Here is a 25,741-nt window from a genome sequence, read left to right as displayed (position 1 = left end):
GAAGGGGACGAGAGGATGAGATGGCTGGATGGCATCACTGACTCGATGGACATGAGTCTGAGTGAACTCCGGGAGTTGGTGATGGACAGGGAGGCCTGACATGCTGCGATTCATGGGGTCGCAAAGAGTCGGACACGACTGAGCGACTGAACTGAACTGAATGCTTTTATAAAAAGTTTGCTTTTGGACTTTCCTCCTGAAAGCCTGGTGGTGTGGTTAAGACTCTGTGCTTCCACTGCAGGGGGCACAGGTTTGATCCCTGGTCAAGGAATTAGGATCCTGCATGCCTCCTACAGCATGGTCAAAAAAAAGTTTACTTAAAAAAAAATAAAAAAGACCTGTGCAATTATTCATAGGAAGAAAGACTGGGAGGGACATAAGGAGAGGGTGGGAAATCCATCATGGAGTAACTTGTTTTCCTTTCCTTCCGGGGGAGTCCAGTGGGTTTTTCAACCAGTGTCTGGATAATCTTTGTCATGGGGACAAAACACCTCTGTACTGTAGGGTGTTCAGCAGTATCCCTGGCTTATACTCACTTATACTAGATACCAGGAGCACTTCTCCCCACATACCCCCTGTTGGAAAAACCAAAAATGTCTTCAGGTATTGCCAAATATCCCCGGTGGTAGAGTTGCCAGATATAATATAGGATACCCATGTATGTTAGAATATCTGATAAATAATGACAAATTTCAAAATGAATCTGAAATATTACACGATATATCATTATTCTAAAAATCTATTAGTTGTTTATCTTATATTCAAATTTAGTTGGTAACTTGTACTTTTATTTGCTCAATCGGCAATCCTATTTAGGGGGCAAAATTGCCTGGTTGAGAACCATGAAACAGTATTATTCCCACCTTGCTGACAGTAATTCTATCTGCTTTGCATTTCCCTTCAGAACTGTTTGGAGACACTCCTCAGCAGGCCTCTGTAGGTCTCTGCACCCAGCAAAGAGCAAGCTAACACGTGAGACCCCGTCCCAAGAGCGACTCTCTCTGGGTCTCCATGTAAGAGACACATCCCACCACGAATCCAGCTTCCTGCCAGGACCACAGTCTGGGGCCGGTTATCACTGCTCATCACTGCTCCATGTGTGTTGGGAGGCCTGTTCCATTCTCAGAGGTATGAACCAAACAGGGGGGCTTCCCAGGTGGTGACAGCGGTAAAGAACCTGTCAGTGCGGGAGATGAAGGAGATGTAGGTTCAATCCCTGGGCCAGGGAGGAGGGCATGGTGACCCACTCCAGCATTCTTGCCTGGAGAGTCTCATGGACAGAGGAGCCTGGCGGAGTACAATCCACAGCGTGGCAAAGAGTCAGACGAGAGAAGTGACTTAGCACACACACACGTACAAAACGGACCCAAACTTCACCTAATACAATCAACTGGTTTTCTGAGGAGTGGTCCTCACTTTTCTCCTTCTGGGGGCCTCTTGTTCCTGGCAAAGGTCTCCCCAGGACTAGCTCTTCCCACCTACATTCATTGACTTCTTTGTAAATTGACAGGATGCTTTTGCTTTCCAAAGAAAATATGAAAGTAGTTGCATTTTAAGGTGACTGGTATAGGGCCATTTTAAAAAATATTTATTTATTTATTTGGCTGCATTATGTCTTGGTTGTGGCATGTGAGCTTAGGTTGCCCCATGGCGTGTGGAATCTTAGTTCTCTGACCCGGGACTGGACCCCATTACCTGCATTGGAAGGTGGGTTTTTAAGCACTGGACCACCAGGCAAGTCCCATGCAGGGCTATCTTACAAGTGATTCAAATTTCCGTTGCCCTCCAAGCCCCCAAACTCCATAATGAAAATAAAAGTAATAGTAGTAATAATAATAATAATACTCATTAAGTACTTAGGTGAGCTTCCCTGGTGGTAAAGAATCCACCTGCCAATGCAGGAGACATGGGGTTCAATCCCTGGGTCAGGAAGATTCTCTGGAGAAGGAAATGGCAATCCACTACAGTATTCTTGACTGGGAAATCCCATGGACAAAGGAACCTGGTAGGCTACAGTCCATGAGGCCACAAAAGAGTAGGACATGACTTAGTGACTAAACAACAATGAACAACACATTTCATAGGCATGGAGGCTATTCTAAGTTATACAGATGAATTATCGCTTGTAGCCCTCACACTTACCTATGTGGCAGATCATTAATAGCCCTATCGTACAGATGAGGAAGGGCTTCTCTGGTGGCTCAGTGTTAAAGAACCTGCCTGCCAATGCAGGAGACTTGGGTTTGAACCTTGGGTCAAAAAGATTCCCTGGGGAAGGAAATGGCAACCCACTCCAGTATTCTCCCCGGGAAATCCCATGGACAGAGGAGCCTGGCAGGCTAGGGTCCGTGGGGTCACAAAAGAGTCAGACACGACTTAGCAACTCAACAACAACAACAACACAGATGATGAAACAAGCCCAGAGCAGTGAAGTCACGTGCTCAGGTTCATGCAGCTGGCAAATGGCATTATCAAGACCCAAGCACTTTGTCTGCAGAGCCCACGCTCTTGACCTTGACACCAGGAGCTGAAGACAAACCCTGTCCCACCCTCAAAACCCTGGCCACCAAGCCAAGTTGACCTTACTCTTGTACAGAAAGTCCTCTCCTCTGGTAGTCATGTTCAATGAGAAGATGGTGTTACCCCCCAAAGGGGTGGCTGTGGTCATCTTGACGTGCTGAGAAGGAAGAAGAAATTTTGGTTAAAATCAGTCATTTTACAATCCCTGTATGATGCCTCATTTGGTCTTCATCTGGGTGACTGGAGAAAACATTTAAGCATGTAGTTTCTCTTCAGCCAGTTCAGTTCAGTTACTCAGTTGTGTTGGACTCTTTGCGACCCCATGGACTGCAGCATGCCAGGCCTCCCTGTCCATCACCAACTCCCAGAGTTTACTCAGGCTCATGTCCATTGAGTTGGTGATGCCATCCAACCATCTCATCCCCTGTCATCCCCTTCTCCTCCCACCTTCAATATTTCCCAGCATCAGGGTCTTTTCAAATGAGTCAGCTCTTCGCATCAGGTGGCCAAAGTATTGGAGTTTCAGCTTCAGCATCAGTCCTTCCAATGAATATTCAGGACTGATCTCCTTTAGAATGGACTGGTTGGATCTCCTTGCAGTGCAAGGGACTCTCCAGAGTCTTCATCAACACCACAGTTCAAAAGCATCAATTCTTCGGCACTCAGCTTTCTTTATAGTCCAGCTCTCACATCCATACATGACCACGGGAAAAACCACAGCCTTGACTAGACAAAGATTTATTTGCAAGTTTCTCTTAGCAGCAAGTAAACATCAGGCCTTTTACTATATACTATGGGAGTTCCAACTCATTGGAAAAGATCCTGATGCTGGGAAAGATTGAAGGCAAAAAGAGAAGCCAGCAGAGCATGAGATGGTTGGATAGCAACACCGATTCAATGGATCTGAACATGAGCAAACTCCAGGAAATAGTGGAGGACAGGGAAGGCTGGTGTTGTGCAGTCCATGGGGTTGCAAAGAGTTGGACACAACTTAGCAACTGAACAATGAACAATGGGGAGTTAAAAATAAGGTTTGACATTTTTAAAGATTCCATTTTTCAAAGCAGTTTCAATTTATTCAACAATATTTATTCAACTCCTCCTAACTATGTTTCACACTGAGTATCTAAATTGATCTTCTGGAAAATGTGTGAGGAAGGTTATTGTTGCCATTTTACTGATGAAACTGAAGCCCCCAATACCAAATGGAGCCCCAAGTTTTCACAGGAGAACTGAACCCAGGGCATCTATTGCCCATACTAGTGAGACTTTGACCACCCTACAACAATGCCTGAAATGCTGTTCCTGGTTTCAAAATCTTTACAATGTAAGACGGAGGTGGGGGGAAAGCAGCTAAAAAAAACTATGATATATGATTATCAAGCAGTCAGTGAGATGACCTATTGGGTTGTGGAGAGTGACTTCAAGAAGATTAATTTGAATGGGCCTTGAAGGATGGGCGTGGTTTGGGCTGGGGGTGGGGTGAGAGGCAGCTGAAGTTGTGCAAAACCCTCCAAGCAAAGAGGGCATCTTCTTGGCACAAGGCTGCTGTAGGTGCCCTCACATGTGACATCTGTCAGCTCATTTAATGCTCTCAATCATTGCATTTTGCTGCTGGGAAACTAACTGAGGTTCGGTGTGACTGACTCGACCACGGTCCCCCAGCCAGGGAGATGTGGAACTTGGCCCAAAGGCCAACTCCTTGCCTCCAGAAGCTCGCATTCTGGTGAGAGAGAGAGACCCTAGGTGTGATCATGGCATTCCCAGGCTCAAAAAACAAGTCATCTCCCCAGTACCCACACCTGAATGTCTGGCAGTGAAAGCCCTTCACTGGCTGTTTCCAACCTCCTTTTCCGCCTCTTGGGTCCCCACACCGACAAATCATTGGGACAATGGGCCACTCTGTCCTCCCACGTCACTCCTGGTCTTTGCTATCTCTGAGCTGCGGCCCCAGGCTTTGGCCCCCCACCCCCCAGGTCCCCTATCTCTGCCAGCTCGTGATGGAAACAGGGGCCAGCACCCCTCCTTCGGGGTCACCTGCAGCCAGGCTTTTGGCTCTGGCAGCCACGACCTGTTCCCGGCCAGCCCTGCCATTCTCAACTGCAGAATGACCCTGTGTGGCCAGGTCTGCTGACCCACAGGATGGGCTCTGCCTTCGCCGTTTCTGCCCTCCTTTAATCCTTGAAGTCCAGCCTCAGTCACAGACCCAAGCCCCACTTTGTCCCTTCCTCCCCTGAACCAGATCCTCAGGACTTGGATGACTCAGGCTCCCTGAAGGACCCCTCTGCAACGCTGTCTGACGTCCCCACACTGGCCAGCCTTCTGGCCTGGCTGAGCTTCCTGTCTTCCGACTACCTTAAACAGGTCTGGGTTGCCCGCCATGCTCTGCTGCCCACTCCCCCTCCAAAAGGAACCTTCCATATTCAGCCCGGTCACCTCCGGGAAGACTTCCTGCCAGACGGAATCAACCCTCCTGCCCTCTGCTCTCCCACAGCAGCGCTCAGCAAAGATGCACCGCAATGACCCGTGCCTCTGTTCTGGGTCTGGCAGCCAACTTTCCGCCTTCATTGTCAGGCCCTTGAGTTAGACACTGCTTTTGGCTTTTTTTCCCACATCTTTCTGCCTCCTTCAGATAAAGAGTCTGGCTCTCCTCACCTTTGTGGGTAGAAGGACCTGGGTGAGTGGTTGAACTTCTCCTAGCTGGGTTTGCTGTTTGTAAAAGGCGGTAGCTTTTCCCAAGGGAACTGAGGGCTCAGGTTAAGTATGGAAAGTGCTTTTAAGTGCTCAATAAAGGGTATCCCTTAGGATTTCAGCGGGTATTAGTGAATATTGGCTGAACTAATTAGAGAAAGTGAAAGTGAAGTCGCTCAGTCGTGTCCGACTCTTTGTGACCACATGGACTGTAGCCTACCAAAATCCTCTGTCCATGGGATTTCCCAGGCAAGAGTACGGGAGTGGGTTGCCATTTCCTTCTCCAGGGGATCTTCCCGACCCAGGGATCAAACCCAGGTCCCGCATTGTAGGCAGACGCTTTTACCAGCTGAGCCACCAGGGAAGTCCGAACTAATTAGAGACAGGGGCTCAAAACAGGAAAAAAAAATTCTTTCTATAAAAACAAGTGTGGACCAATAAGAGAACATGGAATAAAAGTCTTCCCCAACCTTCCACCCCCAACTCCTGCTCCCAGGGAGAGGTACCTGAACTGCTCCCTCCAGCAACACACACGCCCTATCTTGGCACATAAAGACTTTTAATATGCATTGGCCTAAACTCTCTGCTTCTGTCTCCACCAATATCAAGCTGAGAACATTCACCAGTAATGCTTTCTCACAATTCCCTTTTTGTTTTGGCTGCACCTTGTGGCTTGCAGGATCTAATTCCCCAATCAAGGATTGAACCCAGGCCCATGACAGTGAAAGCACAGAGTCCTAACCACTAGACCACTAGGGAATGACCCACAATTCCTTTTAAAAATAGAAAAAAGAGGCAAATACATGGCCGTTGACCAAAGGTCACCTAAGAAGAGAGAGATGGCATAATCACTAGATAAACTAAACCCTATCATGGACTCATTCCCTGTTAAACCAACAAGCACAGAATTGACCGAAGCCATCATCTGAGTGTCTGCCATGTGCGAAGACCTTGTGCCACATATTTTCTATCCATCCTCTGATTTAATTAGCAAATGCCATGTAAAATAGGTCTTCCTTTCCCCTTGTTTCAAATGAGGACCCTGAGACTTTCCATATGGTCTGAATGCTGCAGGCTTGGCAAATGAACCCAGCACTGCAAACTTCAAAACCTGTATCCTTCCCTCCGCACCACCCGCCCCTGGTACACACCTGGGGTGGGGGTGGGGGCTCAAGACCAGTCACTACAGGAACCCGCACACACACACACAGACACATACTGACCAGTAACGGAGCCGTCTAGGGCCACCAGGGCACAGGCTCCTCCGCAGGTCTTTCAGGGTCGTGACCTCCTGGGTGCCGGGTTCCAGGAGGGACTCCCTTTCATATGGGCCCAGCTGCTCCTGTCTCTGAGAGAAGAGTGAGTTAATCCCAGAGCATATCTTGCCTCATCTAAGGGCCAAGGGCTCTCAATTGCATCTCTGTTCCTACCACATCAGAGAAGGCGGGAGGGAGGGTGGTGGAGCATGGATAGCCAAGGGTGTGGGTGTGTTCATGTGTGGGGCCCCTGTGATTCCTGTTAACCAAGTAAGATCCAGCAGGGAGATGTCAGTGTCAAATATGTCCATGACCAGGACCCATGGCCACAGAAAATGGGGGAGTGTTCTTGCCTGGAGAATCCCAGGGACGGGGGAGCCTGGTGGGCTGCCCTCTATGGGGTCTCACAGAGTTGGACACGACTGAAGTGACTTAGCAGCAGCAGCAACAGGGAGGTGAGGCCGATCTTTATGGACAGAGGTTAATTTAATAATAATAATATACCATGTGCCCCAGGCACTGTACTCAGTGATTTATGTGAGAGGTCTCGTTGAATCCTCCTATCTGTCTGATTAGGAGAATATAGTCACTGTGCCCATTCTACAGATGGGCAGACTGAGACTCAGATCAGAGAAGATATCAATCTAACTTCACAAGGCTAATATGTAGCTATGCTAGGATTCAAGCTAGGGTTTGTCTAATTTCACTGCCCCTTCTCCATAAACTCTCACTAGACTGGTCCCGAGAGAATGCACAACGTGCAATGGCCAGCATCTGGGGGCCAAATCAATGTAGGGCTTTGACGAGAAGACCCTCGCAGGCTGTGGAAGAGAGAGAGGGCAGAGCTCTTGATCTAACCCTGACCCAGACTGGTCCCTGACCTTGCCTATACTCTGTACCTTTGTCTCCAGCAGAGCCTCAATCACATTTACAGAATCTACAAGGAGTTGCTGTTTCCTTGGGTTGTTTACACATGGCCCTGTGTGGGAAGTCAGTTTGGGAAGAGATGGAGAGTCTTGACCATTTACTCACTGAACCATCCTTTTCTGTTCCTTGGTCAAGTACAAGGTCATAGTGAGTGAAGTCGCTCAGTCGTGTCCCACTCTTTGCAACCCCGTGGACTGTAGCCCACCAGGCTCCTCCGTCTGTGGGATTTTCCAGGTAAAAATACTGGAGTGGGTTGCCATTTCCTTCTCCAGGAGATCTTCCCGACCCAGGGATTGAACCTGGGCCTCCCACTTTTTAGGCAGACGCTTTACCGTCTGAGCCACCAGGGAAGTCCATAAGGTCATAACTCGAGGATCAATGTTGCCAGACCCCACCTGTCCAGAATATCCCCCTCCCTTCTGCTCTGCCTCTATGGTACCCTCCTTCTGTCTGGCCTAGCCTAGATGTTCCTCCCTGGATAAGAAAACCCAGATGCTATCAAGCCTGGCAGACCCCTACCCAAATGGCCAACTATAACTCAGAATAAGGAAGCCATGAATGCCTGAGACCCGCCAAGACACTGGGATTGATTTCTGTCATTCATCTGAGAGATGGAAGATTCAGCATGACGTGGTTTCTTCCACAGACAAAAACCTAACTACTCCCAAGCTGTCCCTTAGGTTAGCAGGATGGTTTAATTGTCAGAAAAGTAACTTTCATTTTGGAACCAAAATCTCTTCCCTTCTGATTTTAACCCATTGATCCTAATTCTCTTCCCACAGAGGTAACCTATTTATTACCTCTTACACACAACAATGGTCATGTTTAAAAGCCCTTCCACGTACAAAAAGTTGTTCTGTGAATGGAACAGTGATGGCAGCCGAAATCAGCATGTCATTTTTACTTTGTACCAGTAGGTGGCAATAACAGTTGGTTATAGTATGTCCCTTTGAACTTAACCAACAAATGATTGGTGTATGTCCAGTTGGGCTTCCCAGGTGGCTCAGTGGCAAAGACTCGCCTGCCAATGCAGGTGACGGGGGGTTCAGTCCCTGGGTTTGATAGATCCCCTGGCAGAAGAAATGGCTGCCTGCTCCAGTATTGTTGCCTGGAAAATTCCATGGACAGAGGAATCTGGTGGCTTATGGTCCATGGGGTTGCAAAGTGTTAGACATGACTGAGCATATACAAATTTCCTGTGAATCCAACCTGTTTCTAAGTAGAGATGCTTTCTGCCCCTGAAAACAGCAACTATGTGTTCTCTGATGATTTTACTCTCCAGGATAAACATTCTCAGCTTCTTCAAACAATCTTTAGTATCGCTCAGGAATGGGTTCCTCGTTTCTCTATGTGTCAGTATCTTCCTTAAATAAAATACCCTAAAGTAGATGCCTGACTCCAAAGGGGACCTAAACTGTCCAGAACGACATTTTTCTTGACAATGATCAAACCTGAGCTTGAATTCACTTATTTACTAGCTGCGTGACCTTGGTCAACTTTCTTCACGTTTTAGTTTTCCGACCTGTAAAACAAGAATTATAGACTCCACGGGGTCATGTGAGAATCAAATGAGATAAAACATGTGATACATTTAGCACAGGGACTGGGCACAAAACTAGTGATATTACACTGGATTAATGCAAACTAATAGCTCATTAGCTTTTCAGGCAGCCACGGCCCACTGCTCCACACACCCTGTTGAGACACCACCCCCCAAACCTTTTCTTGATTTATCTTATGCTTGTTTATAGTCAGTCAAAGCCTAGGACTTTCTACACTCAGAGTCCTTTGGAACTAGAAGGCAATGACACCTGTATTACACTTGGTGACAATCCTGTGATGAGCTGCGGTCTAGTAACCAGACCTCCAGGACACTCTTGTACAGTTGTCTTTTTGAATTTATGTGCAGGACTTTGCACTGATTCCTGTTAGCCTTGACCTTGTTGATTGGGCCCTTAGGAGAGAAACTCCAGCTCCTGCTGCTGGTTCAAGAACTCTTGATGTTACTGTGACAAAGCACATGGTCTGGGAGCTCAGGACCTGGCAGGGGCTTTGGGATCAGGGAGTCCTGGGTTTTAATCTTGGGATCCCTGCTGACCAGCTCTACAAGCCAAGCCACTTCTCTAGGCCTCAGCATTCTCATTTATAAAACATTCCCTATCTTGTGGAGTTCTGAGAATAAATGAGATGGTGTAACTGCCCAGCACAGTGCCTGCAGGAGGAAAAGGGGGTGACAGAGGATGAATTGGTTCGATGGCATCACTGACTCCATCATGACTTTGAGCAAACTCCAGGAGATAGTGAAGGACAGGGAAGCCTGGTGTGCTGCAATCCATGGGGTTGCAAAGAGTCAGATGCCGAGCAATGGAACAACAACGAACAACAGTGCCTGCTGGATGGTGGGTGATTGGTGACTGCTCATCCCAGCTCCCCTTCTCTGTTCCCTCCTGTCTCCCAGTCTGTGTTCCCCCTGCTCTTCTTGGAGCCCCCAATTCTCTACCTGATATAGTGTTTGCTGCACTCGGTCAAGCTCAAGTATGAACAAAGAAGTCAGGGAGCCAGACTGTGAAGGCTGATATCCCAAGGAGGGGATCTGAGGGGAGACTCAGCAGAACATCCAGAACACTGACCTTCTCCTCCATCTCCACCAAGGGCAGAGACAGAGGAAAGAGTGAAATCAACCCCAAGCAGGCAAAAGTCCTAATGGGACTGGTAGGGCCTGGGGGCTGCTGGGTGTGCAGGGGGAAAGCATTGAAGAATTCTTAACCTGGGGTGAGAACCAGGAGACATGGGTTTCCTTTTGTTACTCACTTGCCATAACACTTTGGAAAGTCATCGTCTTCCCTAGACCTTGATTTTCCCACCTGCAAAATGGCCTAGTTTGGAGATGATCTCTAATGGCCTTTCCAACCTGTAGTTCTAGGGTATGGACCAGCCATTCATAGCTGATCTCAAGAACCTATGTCTTCCGAAAGCTCATCTTTCTTTGTAGCTATAGACTCGGGGGATATTGGATGAGGGAAGACTGTGTGTGCAATTCAGGATGGAAGGCAGGAATCCTTCCTGGAAGGTAGTTGAGACTGGAATAAAACGGGGAGAACTCTACAGAGGGGTTTGACATGGCAGCAGATTGCATACTGGACCCTTGCTGCTGTTGCTGCTGCTAAGTCACTTCAGTCGTGTCCGACTCTGTGTGACCCCATAGACGGAAGCCCACCAGGTTCCCCCATCCCTGGGATTCTCCAGGCAAGAACACTAGAGTGGGTTGCCATTTCCCTTAGGAACCTCCAGATGCTTTGTTGAGTACATGGTGATCCCAGTCTGCCTGAATCCAGACTGGCTCCCTCCTACACCCTCCATTCCTGTTGGGTTCCATATCATCTCCCCCCACTCTCATTGCTCTACCTGTACTTGGCTCTGTCCCCTTGTGTGTCAGAGCTCCCAAAGGTGGGGGCTGAGTTGGGATAATACTACCTTGAACTTAGTCTCCCCCCCAATTACATACTGAATATGTTCCTTGTTGTTGGTTCTCAGAAATTAGGAAGCCCATATCTTGTTCCATTTATGCATCTACTCGTCCATCCTCCCATCCACTCATCCACCCACCCTCTGTGCACACATTTATTCTCCCACCTATTCTGTCCACTTTCCGTCATTCATTCAGCCAGCACCCACCATGTACACAGCTCTGAGACGATTCAAAGAGGGGCCATGGGGATCGTGTCTCTACAGCTCAGGCAAAGAGGATGAGACTATTTCTTTTAAGAAAATTTCCTTCTATCAGTAGTGAGTGGGGATCATCCCCCTCAAGCTGGTCCAGCCTTGATCATAGAGAGGTGGCTGACTGACATCATATTGAAGTCCTTTGGAAAAGGCAGTGGCCTGTGGATCTGGAAGTCTGGGTTCTAGGTCTACCATATCTATTAAGTTTTATTTACCCACCTGTCAATTTCGGGCTTGAACATCCTATCTTTCTGATTTTTGTGGCCCACATTGTATAGAAAGATGCCTCAAGGAGCATCCCACCCAAGACCTGCAAGTCTAAGTTTCATGTACAGAGAGTTACAGATAGAAATCCCAGACAAAAGTGGTTACAAGGCAGACTTATGCCTGGTGCCAAATGGAAGGCATAGGCTGTGCCAGGAGTCAGTGGGAGAAAGAGACCAGTGGGCGTCCTGTTGAGACTGACTGAGAGCTGGAATGTGACCTGTGCCTTCCATTTACCCCTCAGTCTTTGGGCTCAAGCCAAGGGCCCAGCTTTCAAGGGTCCTTAAATATACCTGAGCTCCTATATAAATTTCCAGGTGTCCCACCGTCCCCAAGGGAAACAAGGCACAAGGGTAAAGAGTTGATGGCTCTATGCGAATATGTCAGAGGAAAATAATTCGACCCCAACATTCTGATCAGGAAGGAAAGGAAACTAACATTTAAGGGGATGCTAATGAAGTGTCAGGCACTATGCTTTCACGTATTTTCTCACTCGATATGACAAGGTGGGTCTTTTATCTCCACTCTCCTGAAAAGAAATGGAGGCTCAGAAAGGTTAAGCGACTTGCTTAAAGTCTTAGAGCAAATGAATGGAGATGCTGAATCTCAAATTCAGATCTACTTCCAAACTGGGGTGGCTGCCTAGTCTTCCAGGAGGTAAGCGATTTTCCTGGGGCTACTACTCAGAGGGTCAGTGGCCCTGCTGGGACAGGACTCTGCTCAGTATTTTTACTACGTGTGGGGAGAGAGCAAATTAGCCAAGATGGCACGTTCAGGCTCTCTCGCCCCACGTTTTGTAAATAATGACTGTGTTAACAGCTGAGCGCATTAAAGCACTGCGCATGCGCATCACGAGGTACTCGGTCACCGGCTACTGTGTGCAGTAGGCCTGTGTGAGCTCCGCCTAGAAAGCGGCTGCGTCTTGGCTGTGTCTGTCCGACGGCCAGGAGAGGAGAGGAGAGGATGGAGCGTGTCCGCCGCTACGGCCGCTGTGCCAGCCAGGAGAGAATAAACCCATCAGCAATTCCTGCAACTCCTTGAGTTTTCTTGCCCGCTTGCACCTTGTCTACCAAGGGTTCAATGAACAGTGGGAACAGTGAGATACAGCGAGACAACTGGCGTCGCGAACAGTGAGGACAGGGATACACTACGTGTTGATATTTTGAGCCCAGGAGGTACCACAGAACCTCAGAGAATGGCAGGGTTTCTCAACCTTGGCACTGTATACACTTGGGCCACGGCGTTCTTTGTTGCGGAGGGATCTCGTGCATTGTAAGACTGGCCTTCACAACCAGGTGCCGGTAGCAGCCTCCACTTAGGACAACCAAAAATGTCTCCAGACATTTCCCAGCATCTTCTGGGAAGATTTTGCCGCCCCTGATTGAGAACTACTGGAGGAGAGCTATAGGCCTGTCTCAAAACAGCGTCCTGTCCTTTCTATTCAAAAAGGTCTAGACAAATAGGAAAATGTCCAGTCTGTACTGACATCTGTGGGTAGAAAACCAGTAACATCAAGGCTGAGAGTGATGATGATGGTGGCCACAAACACAGCAGCTATCATTCAGCAAGTGACTACCATGTGTCAGTTACCACATAAATACTTGTCTCTTCTCACCTGCTGCTAAGTCACTTCAGTCGTGTCTGACTCTGTGCGACCCCATAGATGGTAGCCCACCAGGCTCCGCCGTCTCTGGGATTCTCCAGGCAAGAACAGTGGAGTGGGCTGCCATTTCCTTCTCCAGTGCATGAAAGTGAAAAGTGAAAGTGAAGTCGCTCAGTTGTGTCCGATTCTTAGCGACCCCATGGACTATAGCCTACCAGGCTCCTCCACCCATGGGATTTTCCAGGCAAGAGTACTGGAGTGGGTTGCCATTGCCTTCTCCCTCTTCTCACCTACATTATCACTATTTTCCAGATAAAAAAGCCCTGAGGTTCAGAAAGGTTAAATGACCCATCCAAGGTCTCAGTGCTAGTATATAGCGGAGCTAGGATGCTTTAGTTTCCTACGGCTGCTATAACAAAATTATAACTTATAACACAAATTTGGACTTCCCTGGTGGAGCAGTGGATAGGAATCCACCTGCCAGTGCTGGGGACACAGGTTCGATCCCTGGTCCGGGAAGATTCCCCACGCCGGGGAACTACAACTAGAGAGTCCGAGCGCCTAGAGCCTGTGCTCCAAACCAGGAGAAGCAACGGCAGTGAGCAGCCTGCGCACGGCAGCCAAGAGCAGCCCTGGTCGCTGCAGTCAGAGAAAGCTCTTGCAAAGCAACAAAGACCCAGAGCAGCCAGAAGGAAATAAAATTTTAAAAATAATACAAACTTATTTTCTTATTGTTTAGAGGTCCAAAGCCTAAAATCAGTCTCACTGGGCTAAAATCAAAACGTTGGCAGGGCCATGCTCCTCTTTTTTTTTTTCTTTTGGCCACCTGGGGATCAGGATGTGGATATCTTTGAGGGGGCCATTATTCAGCCTCATAGACAGGATTCAGACCCATATCTGCTGGACTTCAATTCACACCTGTTTCCTTGGCCCCGTCCTGCCTGAATTGACACATCCCACAGGCCAGGTGCTGCGGGAGATGCAGAGGTCGATCAGACACGCCCAGGGAATAGCAGGTACGAGGTACGTTGGGAGGGAGTATGGGAGAGCTGCTGTGAGAGGAGCAGAGAAGGGGTTCTAGACATACTGGGCAGGCAGGGCAGGGGGTGGGGAGCGGGCTCAGGAGGCAACTAGGCAGACCTGATTCTGTCCCTGCTGCGTGAGCTTAGTTCACATCTCATCACTTACTTCCAACCTAACTACAAATACATCTGCAGTTAACCCTGTCTTGAAGCACCCTGCTCTAGCCCGTGCCTGCCAGGATTTGGTCCCACTGGTGGGATTTATTTGCCCAGTTTGGTCCCATCAGTTCAGTTCAGTCGCTCAGATGTGTCCAACTTTTTGCGACCCCATGAACTGCAGCACACCAGGCCTCCCTGTCCATCACCAACTCCCGGAGTCCACCCAAACCCAGGTCCATTGTGTTGGTGATGCCATCCAACCGTCTCATCCTCTGTCAGCCCCTTCTCCTCCTGCCCTCAATCTTTCCCAGCATCAGGGTCTTTTCAAATAAGTCAGCTCTGCACATCAGGTGGCCAAAGTATTGGAGTTTCAGCTTTAGCATCAGTCCTTCCAATGAACACCCAGGATTGATCTCCTTTAGAATGGACTGGTTGGATCTCCTTGCAGGCCAAGGGAATCTCAAGAGTCTTCCCCAACACCACAGTTCAAAAGCATCAATTCTTCGGCACTCAGCTTTCTTTATAGTTCAGCTGTCACATCCATCCACACATAACTACTGGAAAAACCATAGCCTTGACTAGACAGATCTTTGTGGACTAAGTAATGTCTCTGCTCTTTAATATGCTGTCTAGGTTGGTCATAACTTCCCTTCCAAGGAGCAAGTGTCTTTTAATTTCATGGCTGCAATCACCATCCGCAGTGATTTTGGAGCCCAGAAAAATAAAGTCAGCCACTGTGTCCCCTGTTTTCCCATCTATTTCCCATCAAGTGATGGGACCAGATGCCATGATCTTAGTTTTCTCAATGTTGAGATTTAAGCCAACTTTTACACTCTCCTCTTTCACTTTCATCAAGAGGCTCTTTAGTTCTTCTTCACTTTCTGCCATAAGGGTGGTGTCATCTGCATATCTGAGGTTATTGATTATTTCTCCCGGCAATCTTGATTCCAGCTTGTGCTTCCTCCAGTCCAGCGTTCCTCATGATGTACTCTGCATATAAGCTAATTAAGCAGGGTGACAATATACAGCCTTGACGTACTCCTTTTCCTATTTGGAACCAGTCTGTTGTTCCACATCCAGTTCTAACCGTTGCTTCCTGACCTGCATACAGGTTGGCCCCATCAGTGGGATTCATTTGCCCGGTTAACTGGTGACCATTCTCAATTTTTCTTTCCTTTTCATTTGGTTGATTGCACCAGGTCTTAGTTGTGGCACTCAGGACCTTTGACCTTTGTCGTGGCATGGGAACGTTTAGTTTCATGTGGGATCTAGTTCCCTGACAAGGGTCTGAACCCGGGCCCACTGCATTGGCAGCTTGGAGCCCCACCAGGGAAGTCCCATTCTCAATTTTTCCTTTTCAAATCTCCTCCCTGTCAAGGGAGCTAATATATAGGATTCAGACTCTAATCTGTCAGACCAAAAGGCTTGTAGTCAATCCTCTCCAGCCTCCCCTGCCCGGTCCTGCCTGAACAGACAAATCTCCTCCCTGCCAAGGGCTTAGAATGTCTTTAGTTTTATAAGCCCACTCCATGCCCAGCTCTGGTTTGCAAGGATGTCCGGCCCCTCCATGAGCCTACCCATCTCTTCACAGGATAGAGAACCCACACGGAGTATGTTAGCTGGGCTTTCCCCCTCCCCAGACAGGCGCAGAGCCTTCTCCCTCTTACATCAGCTTTCAGGCTCTGCAGTGACTCAGAGGTGGTTTCTCTGGGCCCAGAGGAAAACAACAGGTAAGAGGGACAAACTGATTTGCTTCATCCTGGGAGAAACAATTGTAGGATCTATCTTTGTTTTTCAAAAAAAAAACAAAGGAGGGGGGCTTTCCTGGTCCAGTTGTTAGGACTTCGCACCTCCACTGCAGGGAATATGGGTTCGATCCCTGTTGGGGGATCTAAGATCCTGCAGGCAGCTCAATGCAGACAAAAAAAAAAAAAAGCAGGAGGGAATTCTGGTTAACCAGAGCAGATCAGTTCAGTTCAGTCCCTTCCAACTTTTTGCGACCCCATGAACTGCAGCACGCCAGGCTTCCCTGTCCATCACCAACTCCCGAAGTTCACCCAAACTCATGTCCATTGAGTCAGTGATGCCATCCAACCATCTCATCCTCTGTTGCCCCCTTCTCTTCCTGCCCTCAATCTTTCCCAGCATCAGGGTCTTTTCAAATGAGTCAGCTCTGCGCATCAGGTAGCCAAAGTATTGGAGTTTCAGCTTCAACATCAGTCCTTCCAATGAACACCCAGGACTGATCTCCTTTAGGATGGACTGGTTGGATCTCCTTGCAGTCCAAGGGATTCTCAAGCATCTTCTCCAACACCACAGTTGAAAAGCATCAATTCTTTGGTGCTCAGCTTTTTTTATACGTCAACTCTCACATCCATACATGACTACTGGAAAAACCATAGCCTTGACTAGACGTACCTTTGTGGACAAAGTGTTGTCTCTGCTTTTTAATACGCTGTCTAGGTTGGTTATAACTTTCCTTCCAAGGAGTAAGCGTCTTTTAATTAAAATTTTAAAACACAGAGCAGATGGAATATAATTATCTCTGCTTCCTCTTGAAACTCACCCCACCCCCTACAAATGGCAGTAAAGGAATTCAGACATATGACTCCATGAGGTCAAAAGGGAAGGGAGAGATGACAGCCACATTGGAGAGAGTTCAGTCCAGGTTTGAAAGTTGGAAAAGCTGAAGGCTGAGTGTGACTTAGCAGCCTGGCAAAGACTGAGGCTCAAACCTGCAGACTGGGGAAACCAACAAAAGCTGAAGGCACAGAAGAAACCCCAGAAAGATTCTGCGGATACTACCAAAAGCCAGGGTATGAAATGGGGCTGGAAAGAGGAATTTGCAGCTCAAATCCATCCCTTCCTTTGGTCTTCCCTGCCAATAAAATAACATAAAAAGTAAAGCAAACAGAGACAATGCAAAGGGCAGAAGAAAATGTCAACATCCTCGGAAAGATGAGATACTACATCCATAAAACAAGAACAGAATACTATAAGAAAAGAATATTCTAAGAACAAGAAAGAGTGCTAGGAATTTAAAATATGACAAAAGAAATGTAAAAGTTCAATAGAAGCGTTCGAAGAGAGTTGAGGAAATGTCTCATAAAAAAGAGGAACCAAAAAAGACTGAGAGAAAAAAGGCCAAAACAAATTACTCCAGGAGGTCCAACATTCTAATGATAAGAATTTCAGAAGTGATTAAGTGGAACAAAAATCAAGGGGAAGCAATTACCAAAGAATACCTGGAAATTTCCCAGAAATGAATGACATGAATTTTCAGAATGGGAAGACTGTGGACTCACCAGAAAAGTGAATAAAAAAGATGCACAACGGGTCTCATTATCATTACCTCCCAGAACGCGGGGCGTAAAGAGAATGACCCACACATCTATCAATTATAAAAATAACAAGGTCAAATATCCAGAAAAGGATCAACATTCTGATGAAACCAGAACGTCTGTGGATTTGACAGCAGCCGTCCTGAAGCTCTGAGCTAACTTTCCAAAATTCTAAGGGAAAATTATCTCCAGCCTAGAAGTGGACAGAAGTCAAACTAAATATTGAGTGGAAGGGTAGAAGAACAACATTTAGGAGCACAAGAAGCTTCAGAAAAAAAATCCAGCCCTCCCCATGCACCTTTTCCTGGAGGATTTGCCCCGTGAAAGAGGAGGAGTGAACTGCATAAGACACTCAAAGGACCCAGGGACCAAGGGGCGCCCAGGTGATGCCAGGGGTAGCCAGTCTGACTAGCAGGAGGAGGGAGGTGCAGGAGAATTCTGCCAGCCAAGAAAAAAGCGAAACTGGTCGATTTTCTATGTGTTTGTCCAGAGTGAAAGGAGATCCATTCTTCTGCTGGAGAGTTTGGGGGATGAACTTATGATGGAAAAGTTCAGCTCCTCCAAAAGGCTTTCCCTTTCACTCCTCTCCCCATAAGGTTTCTTTCCCTGGTTCCCCACACCTTCTGTGGTGATGCTAGGAGGCAGCACCTGTGATCAGTGGATTTGGTGGAAGCCACTCTGAAAACTCTCCTTACAAATGAGAAAGCTAGGGGCCAGCGGGGTGCCCGGGGCACACAGATAGGAAGATGCATTGGTCGTTCACTGGGTACTCTTTCCAGAACTCCTTTCTGATTCATTCAAGACAAGATCAGTAACAACAGTAGTAAGAACCAAAGACAACCCGAAGGAGCCCTGGCCGGTGAGCGCAGTGAGGCCCCCCTGGCATAGTGCTCCTGGCAGCTTTGCCCTCGGCCGCCCTGCCTGGTAACTGTGCTGTGTTTCTAAAACACACCAGCTGCGGTTTCTGGGTTCCTTTTCACTGCCGCCACTGAGGCAAGAGCACAGAGATGCCACTGAGTTGTGTCGCCTGTGGGCAGGCCACTGTGACCCTCCGAAGGAAATAAATTGGGAGTGCAGAGAAGAACCAAACCCAAGTCTCTTCAGAACCAGGTGCCCTGACCCCCAGTGCCCCTAACTAGCTTCTTCTTATTTAAGAACCCAGGCCAGTGCCGTCCTACAAACTCCAATAATCTGAGGTTACCCCTGATGTTGACTGTTCAGTGGTCTCCCTTTGATTCGCAGTCTCTCCTCCACCTTTTGTAAGGCCTTGGCTAACCTTCGAGTCTTTGTCGTGAAGGAGTTAAGGATGGACTCTGTCTGCAGCATCTGCACTTGACTACAGAACGAGAGGGAACCTTGTGCCATGGAGCCGTTACGTGATGTTCTTCCTCTGCGTCTCAGTGTCCCAGGCTAGGGTGCTCACGACCTCGCCGGTTCAGCAGGCTCACCACCCAAACCCCAGCCGTGAGGCCTGACGTGGGAGGGCAGGGACCCTGGACTGGCAGTTAGGAGTCCAGGGCTCGAGTCTTACCTCTGTCACTGCCGTGCTGAGTGACCTTGGGCAAGTCACCTGTCCTGTCTGCACCTCAGTTTGCTCTCCTGCAAAGGGCGCGGGCTGGGGCAGTGACCTCCTACTCACGCTTCCTCCATCCTGTGACTCTCCCGCCTGCCAGTTTGGTTCAGGACACAGCACCCCCCCCACCCTGCCCAAGGCTCGCCTGCCTCCCACACCTTCCATTCCAGAAGGAACGGCCCTCCCCTTTCCTGTCTGTGCGGGGGTGCCTCGCAGGCGCTGGGCAGCAGACAGGGACAGGAGGTGCGGGAACAATCCCAGCCATTCAAGCCGCCCGCCCGCAGGGAGCGCTGGCCCGCAGCCAGTTACCACGGCCCCCGAGATACAGAGGGGCGTTTGTCTGGGGGACCCAGGTTTGCATCTGAACCTTCGCGCTCTCCTCTCCCTCTCTCTAAGGTGGCAGCTTTGCTAGGAGGTGGGATGTGGGCTGGGAAACCAGACAGGAGGAGGGAGGTGGGAAGAGCAGGCGAGCCACGTGGACAGGGTGCCCACAGTGAGGGCAGAGGGTGGGCACCGTGGGGGGTGCAGGAAAGGGCTTTGGACCGGACAGGGGCCGTAGGGAGGGGCGCAGGAGGAAGGGCTCGTTCCCAACCCTCACTGACTACGAGGAAAGAGCCTGGTGAGCAAGGGGTCCCCTTCGCCTCAGGCCTCAGTTTCCTCCGCTTTCATATGGGGTTGGATGACTTCCCTGGTGGTTCAGGGGTTCAGACCACCTTCCAAAGCAGGGGGATATGGGCTGGATCCCTGGTAGAGGAACTAAGATCCCTCATGCCTTGTGGCCAAAAAAACAGAACATAAAACAGAAGCAATATTGTAACACGTTCAATAAAGACTTTAAAAATGGTCCACATTAAAACAAACAAACAAACAAAAAACCTTAGAAAATAAAATGGGGTTGAAAATTCCCTGGCAGTCCAGTGGTGAGGACGCCACACTTCCACTGTCAAGGGTGTGGGTTTGATCCCTGATCAGGGAACTAAGATCCCATAAGTTGAATGGTGCAGCCAAAAAAATAAAAAACAACAACTTGGGACTGCTTATCCCACCTTATGCTGTAAATCAAATAAGATGATGAACTTGCAAAGGGCGTGGTCTAGGGATGAAAAGCATTTGGACTCAGGTGGACCTGCATTCAGATCCCACCTCTGTCACATCTAAGTTATGGGCAACTTATTTACCCTCCAGGAGCCTCATCTTCCTCATCTCAGGGAGAAAAATGATGTGAGTGCCGCCAGACAAGATCATAAGGATCAAATAAGAACCACCAGAAGTACCCTGCCCAGGATATGCGGTTGAATGAATGAAGATGTGGTCAGGGCTGCGGTGTGGCTTTTGCAGGCTGTTTCCACTGTAATAAAGTTTCACGGGCTTAAAACATTTTATTTTTTCTGAAGTGAGATTTGCTTCTGCCCTAAAATGTATTCCCAACCCCCTCCCGATTTTAAGAGAAATTAAAACATTTAGATGGCCTGTGTCTATCCAGTGGGTAAGTCAGCCTGGTATTGGGTCAGGGTCCTGGCAGGGCTGCCCTGTCCCAGGAAGGGCCCCCAGTGCCATCTCTGAAGCAGTTCTAATGGGTCACTGACACCTACCCCCCGCCCCCCAGAGCTGAGCCTACGGGCATTCGTTTTTGCCATTATCTTTGTTTCAATGTGATATGAGCCCTGTTGCCCGTGGCTGATGGAACTCAGGAGCTCAGCAGGTGTGGCGGCAGGGAGAGTCCAAAAGCCCTGGGTGTGTAGGTCAGCCTGGCTTTCAAGGAGCTGGGGTTGGGGGTGATGGGCACTTACAACTCATGGTCACCACTGTTCCCTTTTGGGACCACCTCTATGTCTAGCCAGAGAAGGCAATGGCACCCCACTCCAGTACTCTTGCCTGGAAAATCTCATGAATGGAGGAGCCTGGTGGGCTACAGTCCATGGGGTCACTAAGAGTCGGACATGACTGGGCGACTTCACTTTCACTTTTCACTTTCATGCATTGGAGAAGGAAACGGCAACCCACTCCAGTGTTCTTTCCTGGGGAATCCCAGGGACAGGTGGGCTGCCGTCTGTTGAGTCGCACAGAGTCGGACACGACTGAGTGACTCAGCAGCAGCAGCAGCTGTGTCTAGCACTGTACTTGGGGCTTCACGTTCATAATCTCCTTTACCCCTCACTGCATCCATTCTGCTTGATACCCAGGGAAACTGAGGCTCAGACAGGTCAAGCAATTCACCCAAAGTCACAGAACAGGGTAAGGATCCAGTCTTCAACTTCCCAAACCAGGGGCCTCCCAGTACCTACCCCACCATCTTTAAGAGTCAACAGGAACGTAGAAGAGGCTTGGAGGGTGTGCAGAACCTGGCACGGCAGTGTGCGTCTGGGGTCCAGGAAAATACGAAAATGAGCAGGAGCGCAGTGCCAGGAAGGGCGAGAGGAGTGTCAGGGGTTGAGTGTGCCAGGGACACCTCCCGGGGCGGTGGGCAGGGCAGGGGAAGGCGGCAGGGCCAGCGCGCCAGCTATTGCCTCCGTGTTGATTTCTTGAGCTGGCAAGAAACTCTGCCAGGCGGGGCTCCTGCAAGACATGCCTGTAGGCACTTTATCTGCTCACTGAACTATGGAGCCGGAGAAGGCAATGGCAAGCCACTCCAGTACTGTTGCCTAGAAAATCCCATGGATGGAGGAGCCTGGTTGGCTGCAGTCCGTGGGGTCGCTAAGGGTCAGACACGACTGAGCGACTTCACTTTTCACTTTCACACATTGGAGAAGGACATGGCAACCCACTCCAGTGTTCTTGCCTGGAGAATCCCAGGGACGGGAGAGCCTGGTGGGCTTCCGTCTATGGGGTCACACAGAGTCGGACACGACTGAAGTGACTTAGCAGCAGCAGCAGCAGAACTATGGAGGGTCACACCCGTTTCCGCACACACCGCGGCAGATCCCGTGCTGTTCAGGAAGCACCGCCCCTGAAAGAGGAGCTCAGAGTCACCCAGGAGGATTGCAGGCTGGGGGCTCCGGCCCTGACGTTCGCCAGAGGAGGGGGGTCTCTGCTGGGAGCAGGCGCCTGTCTCCACCGTCACAGCGCATCCAGGGGAATGGGGCATGCCCTGAGTGTGACCTTTCTACCCAGAGCAGACAGCTTGCAGAGGGCCCACTCCACTCAAAAAACATCAGCTAAGGACTACCAGACCACCTGACCTGCCTCTTGAGAAACCTGTATGCAGGTCGGGAAGCAACAGTCAGAACTGTACATGGAACAACAGACTGGTTCCAAATAGGAAAAGGAGTACATCAAGGCTGTATATTGTCACCCTGCTTATTTAACTTACATGCAGAGTACATCATGAGGAACGCTGGGCTGGAAGAAGCACAAGCTGGAATCAAGATTGCCGGGAGAAATATCAATAACCTCAGATATGCAGATGACACCACCTTTATGGCAGAAAGTGAAGAGGAACTAAAAAGCCTCTTGATGAAAGTGAAAAAGGAGAGTGAAAAGGTTGGCTTGAAGCTCAACATTCAGAAAACAAAGATCATGGCATCTGGTCCCATCACTTCATGGGAAATAGATGGGGAAACAGTGGAAACAGTGTCAGACTTTATTTTTTTGGGCTCCAAAATCACTGCAGATGCTGATTGCAGCCATGAAATTAAAAGATGCTTACTCCTTGGAAGTAAAGTTATGACCAATCTAAACAGTATATTAAAAAGCAGAGACATTACTTTGCCAACAAAGGTCCGTCTAGTCAAGGCTATGGTTTTTCTAGTGGTCATGTTTGGATGTGAGAGTTGGACTGTGAAGAAAGCTGACCGCTGAAGAACTGATGCTTTTGAACTGTGGTGTTGGAGAAGACTCTTGAGAGTCCCTTGGACTGCAAGGAGATCCAACCAGTCCATTCTAAAGGAGATCAATCCTGGGTGTTCATTGGAAGGACTGATGCTAAAGCTGAAACTGCAATACTTTGGCCACCTCATGCGACGAGTTGACTCACTGGAAAAGAGTCAGATGCTGGGAAGGATTGGGGGCAGGAGGAGAAGGGGACGACAGAGAATGAGATGGCTGGATGGCATCACCAACTTGATGGACATGAGTTCGAGTGAACTCCGGGAGTTGGTGATAGACAGGGAGGCCTGGCGTGCTGTGATTCATGGGGTCGCCAAGAGTCGGACATGACTGAGCGACTGAACTGAACTGAAGGGACCTCCCTGGCGGTCCAGAGGTTAAGACTCTTTGCTCCCAATGCAGGGGGCACGGGTTTGATCCCTGGTCAAGGATCTGAGATCCTACATGCCACACAGTACAACCAGGATAAAAGAAAAACAAAAAACAAAAAGCACCAGCTTCACAGCCACCCCAGAGAGCAAGCTTTCTAGAAACAAATCTGACCCTGGCCACCTCTGCCTAGACCTTGAGTGACATCTCACCAGCTAAGATGAATGAAATCCAAACCCCTCAGCATGTAGACCCACGCTCAAAAATGTGGTAACTACTGGCTTCAGGTGCCTATGGAGTCCTTGAAATGTGGCTGGTCTGAATTGAGATGTGTTGTACGTGTAACATACCTGTGGGGCCTCAAAGACTTAGCACATAATAAAAGAGCTAAATAATTTGTATCTTGCTTATCTTAGTAAGTTAGACAAATATTGATTAGATGTTTGATAATATTGGAATTGTTGCTATTCAGTCGCTAAGTCATGTCCCACGCTTTGGACCCCATGGACTGCGCACGCCAGGCTCCTGTGTCCTCCAGTATCTCCCGGAGTTTGCTCAAATTCATGTCCACTGAGTCGGTGATGCTGTCTAACCATCTCATCCTCTGTCACCCCTTTCTCCTTTTGCCTTCAGTCTTTCCCAATGAGTCATAGGCCCTTCACATATGTTGGGTCAAATAAAATATATTATCAAAATTTAATCTGTTTCTTTTTACTTTTTTAATGTGGCCACATTTAAAATTACGTATGTGGCTCATAATGTACTGAACAACACTTATGTATACTCTGTCCTTTCTCTGCTGCCTCTCCTACCCACATGAGCTTATTCATCCGTTCTTTTTTCCCCTTCTTTCTTTGGCTATGCCACTTGTGGTGGGAAGACTCAAGCCCTGTGACCTGTGCTTGGTCCTTGCTAGATGCTTTGGTTCAGCCAGCAGTTATTAAACCCCTAGTGCTGTGAGGGTGCACAAGTGGCCACCAGTAATGTGACACTGAGACACAGACGGGCCGTGAATGCTACGGAGCTCAGTGTGGGAGACGGTGCTGAGCAGGGGACAAGAGAAAAGGGCAAGCTGCATGGTCATTAATCAAGCATTAGTCACTCAGTCGTGTCCGACTCTGCGACCCCATGGACTGCTTTGTCCATGGAATTCTCCAGGCAAGAATACTGGAGTGGGTTGCCATTTCATTCTCCAGGAGATCTTCCCAACCTAGGGATCAAACCTGGGTCTCCTTCATGGCAGGCAGATTCTTTACCATCTGAGCCACCAGGGAAGCCAAACAAGGGTTTAATTAACATTAAACAAGGGTTTGATTAAATAAGGGCTTTGAGATCTGTATCTGAACCCACCTGACACTAAGTGCCAAATCCTCTGGGCACTTTAAGTCTATTTGACTGTCTCATCCACCCTAAGTAGAAAGCACATTGCTGCTGAAATTTTTTTACAGAGGAAACCACGGCCCAGAGAGATTAACTAACCGGTCTAAGGTCACTGAACTGAGGTGGGATGTGAACTCAAGCAACCCGACTTCAGAGTCTGCTCCACATTTCAAAGGGTTGACCATCAGAAAGGGCATTTGATCACTTACTCTGTGCCAATAACTTTTCTAAGAAATTAACAAAGAAGCTTTTATTTGTATCCTGTTTATTTTTAGAACTCATTTCATCCCATTTTTTCTCCTTCTTCCAGGTCAGCTGGGCATCACTATCTCCATCTCACAAGTGAAGAAACTGTAGTGCAGAAAGGTTAACTAGCTTGCCTGAGGTCACACAGCCAGCAAAAGTGATGAAACTAGCTGGCGTTTCATTCTTTTAACTCTTTTCAGAGTTCCTTCTTTTAACTGCTCCACTCCACACCTTCTGCTCTATGAAGGTGCATTATTATTATTATTTTGCTAGGATTTTGTCAGGTGGAGAAAGGGGGAGGGACAGTGTAGCTGGGAAGAACAGTGGGCGTGAAGACTGGGAGATGGGGTGAGGATGAACACTTCAGAAAGGGAAGCATGAGACTGGGGAGGGCGTTGGGGCAGCGAGCGGGGCGGGGCTGTGAGGGCCCCAGCACAGCGGAGCTGAGTGTTCAGGGAAGGTCAGAATGGAGACTGAATGTGAGGGGTGTTCGGGGATTAAGCTACGGAAGAATTTCCTGCACAGGAAGATGCTAGCACACTTCACTCTCTCAAGAATCACTATGTCACAGATTGCACGTGAGCTGTTTGAAAACTAAGAGCCTCAGAGCTCCTGACCTGGCCCAGCTGAGTGCCCTTTGGGAAGTTACTTAACCTCTCTGCGCCTCCATCCCTTTCCCGCAAAATGGAGGCAATAAACAGGACCTTCTTCCTGAGGCAAAAATGAGGTTATGAATATAAAGCCCCGGGCAGAGTGCTTGGAATAAAGCAGTCCTTTGAGATCTCATTTCTCTCCCTTCCCCAGCCTCTAGGAAGGTCTCCTCAAAGCCCCAGGCTCACCCG

The 25,741-nt window shown here is 48.7% G+C and overlaps 1 protein-coding gene and 1 non-coding gene across 3 annotated transcripts in view; both read right to left on the bottom strand.

The window, feature by feature from the left end:
• Positions 1-25,741, bottom strand: part of NCMAP (non-compact myelin associated protein) — a 54,186-nt gene that overhangs the window by 8,967 nt on the left and 19,478 nt on the right. Inside the window, exons 2-3 of one of the 2 annotated variants that reach the window (XM_055398014.2) lie at positions 6,435-6,559; positions 2,587-2,677 (exon numbers count right to left, since the gene is read on the bottom strand). In XM_055398014.2, coding sequence (XP_055253989.2) covers positions 2,587-2,668 — 82 coding nt within the window. In that variant the 5' untranslated portion in view covers positions 2,669-2,677; positions 6,435-6,559. The remainder of the gene's footprint in view (positions 1-2,586; positions 2,678-6,434; positions 6,560-25,741) is intronic. The other variant, XM_055398012.2, reaches the window with a different exon arrangement.
• On the bottom strand, positions 7,673-7,744 carry TRNAF-AAA (transfer RNA phenylalanine (anticodon AAA)). Its single transcript has one exon. It is a non-coding gene; the product is annotated as a tRNA-Phe (tRNA).

Source organism: Moschus berezovskii, chromosome 2 (genome assembly GCF_049115385.1).
Source record: "Moschus berezovskii isolate FMDL1 chromosome 2, NW_MosBer_1.0, whole genome shotgun sequence".
In the NCBI taxonomy this organism is placed as follows: Eukaryota; Metazoa; Chordata; class Mammalia; order Artiodactyla; family Moschidae; genus Moschus; species Moschus berezovskii.
The sequence above is the reverse complement of the archived record's forward strand: the minus strand, read 5'-3'. Positions and strand labels throughout refer to the sequence as shown.